Source organism: Dinoponera quadriceps, unplaced genomic scaffold (genome assembly GCF_001313825.1).
Source record: "Dinoponera quadriceps isolate SergipeBrazil2010 unplaced genomic scaffold, ASM131382v1 scaffold5021, whole genome shotgun sequence".
Taxonomy (NCBI): domain Eukaryota; kingdom Metazoa; phylum Arthropoda; class Insecta; order Hymenoptera; family Formicidae; genus Dinoponera; species Dinoponera quadriceps.
Genome location: NW_014560366.1, coordinates 139,852 through 147,464, shown reverse-complemented (window position 1 = coordinate 147,464; position 7,613 = coordinate 139,852). Strand labels below are relative to the sequence as shown.

At 31.7% G+C, this 7,613-nt stretch overlaps 2 protein-coding genes across 4 annotated transcripts in view; one reads left to right on the top strand and one right to left on the bottom strand.

Moving 5' to 3' along the window:
• Nucleotides 1-1,228: 1,228 nt before the first annotated feature.
• LOC106750790 (ATP-binding cassette sub-family G member 4-like) overlaps nt 1,229-7,613 on the bottom strand; it is a 9,527-nt gene continuing 3,142 nt past the window's right edge. For 2 of the 3 annotated variants that reach the window (XM_014631366.1, XM_014631365.1), the window contains exons 4-12: nt 7,367-7,540; nt 6,589-6,799; nt 6,262-6,369; nt 2,801-2,946; nt 2,546-2,714; nt 2,144-2,244; nt 1,857-2,012; nt 1,667-1,785; nt 1,229-1,591 (exon numbers count right to left, since the gene is read on the bottom strand). In XM_014631366.1, the coding sequence (XP_014486852.1) occupies nt 1,366-1,591; nt 1,667-1,785; nt 1,857-2,012; nt 2,144-2,244; nt 2,546-2,714; nt 2,801-2,946; nt 6,262-6,369; nt 6,589-6,799; nt 7,367-7,540 (1,410 nt within the window). In that variant the 3' untranslated portion in view covers nt 1,229-1,365. The remainder of the gene's footprint in view (nt 1,592-1,666; nt 1,786-1,856; nt 2,013-2,143; nt 2,245-2,545; nt 2,715-2,800; nt 2,947-6,261; nt 6,370-6,588; nt 6,800-7,366; nt 7,541-7,613) is intronic. The other variant, XM_014631367.1, reaches the window with a different exon arrangement.
• On the top strand, nt 4,074-5,651 carry LOC106750791 (ATP-binding cassette sub-family G member 4-like). The gene is made up of 2 exons (XM_014631368.1): nt 4,074-5,168; nt 5,255-5,651. The coding sequence occupies exons 1-2, from the start codon at nt 5,109-5,111 to the stop codon at nt 5,420-5,422; spliced, it is 228 nt and encodes a 75-aa protein (XP_014486854.1). The 5' UTR covers nt 4,074-5,108; the 3' UTR covers nt 5,423-5,651.

Here is a 7,613-nt window from a genome sequence, read left to right as displayed (position 1 = left end):
TCAATTTTCTGATTTGAATGAAATATTAGAAACTACAGACATTTATTTTACCTTTTACCGCTATTTGCATGCGAATTTGTACGTGATCGTGTGTATATTTTTACTTTTATGGTAACTTAACTCCAAATACGTATTTATATAACGGAAAGAGCGTTAGGAAACGTTCAATAGAGAGAGGTGTATATTTCTTCCGATGCTTTAATGAAATCTTCGATTGTAATGTTACAATAGCTGCGTGAATAAATACATAAGACTGCATGCGTGCGTATATACGTGTGTGTGTGTGTGTGTGTGCGTGCGTGCGTGCGTGCGTGCGTGCGTGCGTGCGTATGCGTGCGTGTTGTGTGTGTGTGTGTAGCGTGTATGTTGTGTATGTTGTGTGCTGATGTGACAAATGTACAAATGTGCTTAAATCGTTGAGGAATACGTCGAGAATATTAAGCAATAAGCATATACGTGATATTGATTCGTTGTAAATAGATTATGCAATAATATGATTCATTGTGCTGTCCATTAACGATGTCAATTGTTAATTTGTATTCCTGCATGTGATATACACTTTCGAGATATTATGCAAGGCATCCGAAACATATATTGGATTCAATAAGAGACGGTATAAAGTATAATAAGATAATAGAGAACCCCATATTTTATAAGAATATTAACATTGGAACATCTGGATAGCAAAACTCTGTGGTCCACGAACAATTACTTCGGTGCGATGTTTCTTTTCAATTAGCCTTGACACGGTTTTTTGACATAACTATTTCATCATTAAAATGCATTGACGAGTTATACCAGACATTAAAACTGCCACGAAATATGCTAATTGTTTAAATATTTAATTATTTGACAACACAATCAGCAGGCAAGAACTTCTAAATTTAATATTTATTTTTTAGATTATTACTATATTATATATATATATCGTTAAATTATCCTCGTTACTATTCTCATTTATATTTTAATTATTTATAACACATATGTTAAAAAAATACAGAACAGGGCAGATAATACAGATCTTATTGGTCTGTCCAATTTAATATATTATTATGATATCTATTTGATATTATATTATACGAAATAATTCATACATTCCCCTCAGTTTCCGTATTGGTCTAAAATGTTGTTATATTTAATTTATTTTGCTCTAAATTTAATATTAATAATTATTATAGTAAGAAAACCTTATTGTATCTTTAATATATACAGCATATCGTATTAAATAAAATAAATTTATATATATTTATATTTACCTCTTTTCACAATTATATAAACATTAAAACATCGCTTGTTTTTCTCTATAATGTCTCGTTCGTTTAAAAAAATATACTTTATGCGTATCGTGCAGTTATATTTAACATATTACTTCCTTGCATAATAAATCTTCACGCAAAGTACCGCATAAGTGAGTAAATGTAAACAGAATATCCAAATAGCCAGTATTATTAAAACTATGTGGAACGATGTCGACGGCATGTCCATCATCGTAAGAATCCGGCTTGGAGACTGCAGGTAACAGTAAAGTTGCGAGCACGTTAGTTTTCCTCGATCGATATAAATTGCTTGGATGACTCCCTCGAACGCGTATCTGATATGAAAAGAAAGTGTGTGATACTTTTGAATCAGTGTCATAATACTTAGATTGATCGTTTTCAATCCATACCTGAAAAAGCTCACCCAGCTTATAGGCTGCAGATATTTCGGCACTTCTCCCAGTTTCAAGAAAAACCCGGCGAAAAGCATTAACGGTATACTTGTTGCCGGTATCAAGAAAACACCAATCTAGAAATTATCACTTGGTCATTTACGATATTTATAGCAATAGTGAAAAATGCGAAAAACATTTTTCATACATCAGTTTTAAAAGCTGCACCGATAAGAATCCCGACTGTTTGCCCAATAATCGTAAGTAACACACAGATAATCCACACTGGTAAGACTCTATGAAAATCCATTGGTTGTCCTGTCATATAATATGATATAAGGGTAAAGCCTGAAGAGCAAAGTACCTGAAAAGAATTCAGAAAATCGTTGATCAGTAATTTTAAAGAACAATACGGATGGTGCGTAATTAAGCGTAATTAGTAACAAATTATCAGGTTGTTAAAATAATAAAATAATAAAACACAATAAAACACACCTGCATAGGGAGATCCGTTAATACCTTTACACTGTAGTATGATTTCAGATAATACCAATTATTTAAATGTTCCTGTAGGAATACTGCTGCTTCTGTGGGAACTACAACAAGACGATATAGTCATGTTTAACACAATATAATTACTTTTAATAAGTTCAGAGAATTTTAATAAATCATTTTTAATACATTCAATGAAACGTGCAAAATGCGAATTTTTTAAACACGAAGAATATTGCTAGAAAAGTGTCTTTGTTAGTATTTATGAAACTATTTCATGAAAGAAATCTTAATAATATTTTTTAATAGTTACTCATCTCTCAAAATAAAGTTCTATATAAATTATGTCATATATATAAATAAATAAAGCTATATTTAAAAAAATATTAAATTCATATCACTTACACATTTGCACTGCCGGCATGGCATTTGAGAAATATAAAAATAGCATAAGGAAGAATAAAAAAGCTATGTTGCTGTTAACTTTTTCTGCATCGTTTCCAAAATTATAAAAGACTGTACCTAGTAACACTGCTATTACAATATGAGCTCCAAATCTCAGTTTCGTCAGAGTCTATAAACGAAAAAGAACCATGACAATTCGATTTCACATAATTTTCGTGTTTAATTCATGTTTAATTTTCGAAAATTTTGACTCACATTGTCTCGCTTGATACAAATTAAAGCTCTTAAAAATAATATTTTCTGCTGTTGCCACATTGATAATCTTTGCTTTGTATTATCTTTGCTTGTGAATACGAGTGAGTTGTCCTCGAAACCATGTTTGGAAACAGATCCATTCGTATCTGCAATTCATTAATGATGTTGTAACTTCGTGCCAAAATCTGTATGAGAACTATTGTTTCTTAATATGTTATAATTTTTAAATTAATTTGATTTTTTAATTTTTTTTATATTTATCGCAGTTAATATTTTCTTCAGTTTGCATAATAGTAATAGTAGAGTTTATTATCCCATGAGATACAAATATCTCCTTAAGTACACATTAAGTAAGAAAAATAAACAAAACATAACGCAGTAAAGATATAATAAAATAAAAGCAGCAATATACTAACATTAAAAAATAGTGAATGCTATTTCTGTAAAAAAACAAAAACGCAATCAATAGCATCCTCAGTGCAACAGAAAAGGAAAGAAAAGAAGCATTTGAGATACGAGAGAGAGAGAGAGAGAGAAAGAGATATATATGTAAACAAGATACTTACATCTTCGTTATACGGTTATTATAAAACAAAAAAGATTACGTGATTATTATAAAGTATGGTCAACTCAGTAAGCAAGAAATCATTAACACAACGTTATTACACTAAAAAATCATTAACACAACGTTATTACACTGACATTTTGTAACATGTAACGTTTTCACACATGTAGCTCTTAATAGTGTATATAACATCAATGTTAACAATATTTAGGAATATTACATGATCATATAATAGTTTAAAAATATTTATAAAATATTATGTCAAAATATTTAAAAAAACCACACATAAAATTCAATGTTTCAAAAGATTGATTTAATGTTTCTTACTTACTGGAAAAACAATTATAAACCCATACAATATGTATCCCCAACCTAGTGAGGAATGACTGATCAAATAGATCTTGATATCGAAATAAAATAAATTTATATATATTTATATTTACTTTTTTTCACAATTATATAAATATTAAAACATCGTTTGTTTTTCTCTATAACGTCTCGTTCGTTTAAAAAAATATACTTTATGCATATCGTGCAATTATATTTAATAACATGTTACTTCCTTGCATAATAAATCTTCACGCAAAATACCGCATAAGTGAGGGACATCGATCATGATTCAATGTCAATCTGACATCGATCGACAATAATTTGATATTGATTTGATATTCATCCCTCATTAGGAAGGGATGTAAAACTATCCTAAAAACAGAAAACATCTTACGTCCTAAGAACGTTCCCAGGACGTCCCTCGGATAAAATGTACTGCATGGAGATGTATTAGGTACGTGCAAGAGTTTTAAGGCTTTTCTACAATGGCTGTAAGAGTATGGCTGTAAGTCTATAAGACGCGATCCTAAGAACCTATTTCCGGTGCACAGAAACGTAAGATGTAAGTTTACGTAAGTTGTAAACGAAATGAATTACTTTCATTTCTTACGGCAACCAATCAAAATAAAAGAGAACATTAAAGTTGTAACTTTCTTCTTCCTGATTGATCTGCCTCACGTTTTATAGTAAGCTCTTATAGACAACACCGTTTTAAGAACATTAAATTCTACGACCGTCAGTCAAATGTTACGGCTTCACAGCCATTGCAGAATAGACTTTAGTCTTTTCTCCGCAAGTCTTCGTTTTATCTCGAGACTATGTATGGACTGAAACTTTGCACACACTAATATTATCAAAATAAATAATATAAAATAAATATATTACATGACACATATACATAATTGTTATTTAAATAATAAAGATTATGCAGGATATCCAACACGGACAAAGCTCGTGAGAGAGTATAGAACGGACTGAAGTGAAAAGTCGCGTACCGTCTTGCGCTTAAAAATAGGTTCTTATTGGTCTATACGACGCATGAAAAATATTTTACAGCATCTAGTGAATTCTATCTTTACACATTAATCGTAACTATAAACATGTAACGATGAGCAGTATAGACGTTAGTACAGAATTGCCGTTTACGTAAACTTTATCTCAAATTCTTACGATTAGTAAGCTATAATTTTATCATTTATTCATACATTTTTTATGCAGCATTAATAAAAAATTCATGAATCTAGATGAGTTAATAAACGCATAAGAAAAGGTATAGACTCTAGAAGAAGAAAAAAGAAGAGAAAAAAGGAAGAAAATGTTAATTTCTGAAGGTTTTTTAACAACGATAAATATTAATACGTTGAGCGCGGCGCCGATTTTGCTATCCTTTCCGCTCAGACATAAAGATTATCAATGTGGCAACAGCAGAAAATATTATTTTTAAGAGCTTTAATTTGTATCAAGCGAGACAATGTGAGTCAAAATTTTCGAAAATTAAACATGAATTAAACACGAAAATTATGTGAAATCGAATTGTCATGGTTCTTTTTCGTTTATAGACTCTGACGAAACTGAGATTTGGAGCTCATATTGTAATAGCAGTGTTACTAGGTACAGTCTTTTATAATCACTTGATGGCAAGCGCTCAAGAGATTTTTGGGATAGAGAGTATGAACAGAAGATTATTTTGTTTCACTTTACTGTGGGATGGTGCAGCCAATGCATAAGTATACAAATTATAAACAGAAAATAATGGGAAGGGGAACGGCAAGAAGGTGACCTCCAAGAGACGATTAGTTAGAAAAAATCACAGAATAATAAAGGTCTGTTTGAGCAAAAAAGGTCATTACTTATTGTAATATGTGCAAATCTCACCCACACATTTGCTTAAAATATTTTAATTAACTCCATTAAAATTATAACATTAATTTTTCAATCCTTGACAATGCCGTTTTCACGCACCAATGTCGCCCAAACGAAAAGTCCACTGTCAGTCCCCAGGAAGTGACGCCGCCTGAACGAAAAGTGTACTGTCAGTTCCCAGGGACCGACGCCGCCTGAACGGAAAGTTCACTGTCAGTGCCTCGGGACTGACGTCGCACTCAACGTGTTAAATGATAACAAGAAGCGTATTTCTCTTCAGCACGCAGCTTTTTGCGTTTTCTTTCATATACCGCTCGCTGCTCACTGCAGTAATTCCGTAGTATCCCATAGTCAATAGTATATCGGTAATAAATATATAATAAATATATCAATAATAAATAAATAACTTTGTATTCTTGTTGTTTTTCTCCATACGGGCATCGTTTCTAGAAATCTCAGTTGATGCTCATTGTTGCCATTGTACAAGAGATCTTCAGAAGTAAACCATTTTTCTTTATGTAGAGTCTGGCCTGCTTCTGGTACTGCTTCCCATGCACTCATCAGTTCATATAAATTAATTAATTTCTCATTAACTATTTCGAATGTCGCATCGTATGGGACCTTTTTAATTCACTTCAGTCCGTTCTGTGCTCTCACGCACTGTGTCCGTATTGATCTGGAACACTATGTATAGTCTAGTTACCGTTGTTCGAGCGATTATTCTGCAATCTTGTCTTCTCATACTCGCTACGGCAAATTTCATACAAATTGTTCAAATTTCCACTTCTCTTTTCGGTTACTACTTCGAGTACTGCAAACACACAGAACTGACATTTACTTATTTGAAATTATTTGAAGATAAGATGGAAATAAGAGTTTTTTTTAATACACATTACATTTATTTTCTTCAAATTCAATTCTATATAACAGTACTGTGTATCCTGAGGTAATTCTCACATTTCCCTTCGCATTCTCTCCCTTCTTTCTTGCGATTTATTCAATCAAATTGAATTAATGAAATCAACATTACCGAATTCGGCTATGTTATAGAAGGCGGGACAGGTGAAACCGGCGTTGTCGAACACGTTCAGGATGTCGTCTTTTGAGCCACAAAATATACATCTGCCACGATTAAGCACTAAAATATCATCGAACTGCGAGATCATCTGACTGCTGGGTTGATGTATTGCGCAAATCACAGTACAGTTCGTTCTTGCCATATCGTATAGTACATTAATTAGCTATTCAATGAAAATTCATCGTTATTAAATATTCAATGAAAATCATCGTTATTACAAGTAGATCAATCTTGCAAATCAATCTCGGTGTGGATTGCGTTTACGAGATAGAGAATATTAAGTAGACATAATAATTAACTTGTCATCAGCATTTGCAGCGTTTATCATCACACATACAGTAATTTCTCGTAAAAAACTAGTGTCATATATATGAATATATTGCTCTTCAGTAGTATAGTTCAATAGTGTATCGGTAACTTGTTTGTATTCTTGTTTTATCATACGGGTTTTTTTCCATACGGAAAAATGAAAGGAAGGCAAATAGGATCTGCGGTATGTTCCAATTAGATATATATATATATATATATATATATATATATATATATATATATATGACGCAAATATAATTTTTTCTATGTTCATGTTGTCAAACCAAATCAATTTTTACACAAATATATAACAAAAAGGAAAGAAATAAACTCTAATAGTGAATATGTAAATAGCAACCTGGTTTAATAAGGCAAATTAAATAGCGTGATCATTGTCTCTGTGCATTGATAGACATTTTACCTGATTGGATGCTACGCTATCAAGACCACTTGTTGGCTCGTCCAATAATAGGACTGCCGGCTTGGTAACCATTTCTACGCCGATAGACAGTCTTTTCCGTTCCCCGCCACTTAACTTGTTGGCCATTATATCCATACAATTTAACAAGCCAAGGCTGTTCGCGATCTCATTTACCTGATTACAAATGTAACAGATGATACAACGTTTGAATATATATATATATATATATATATATATATATATATAT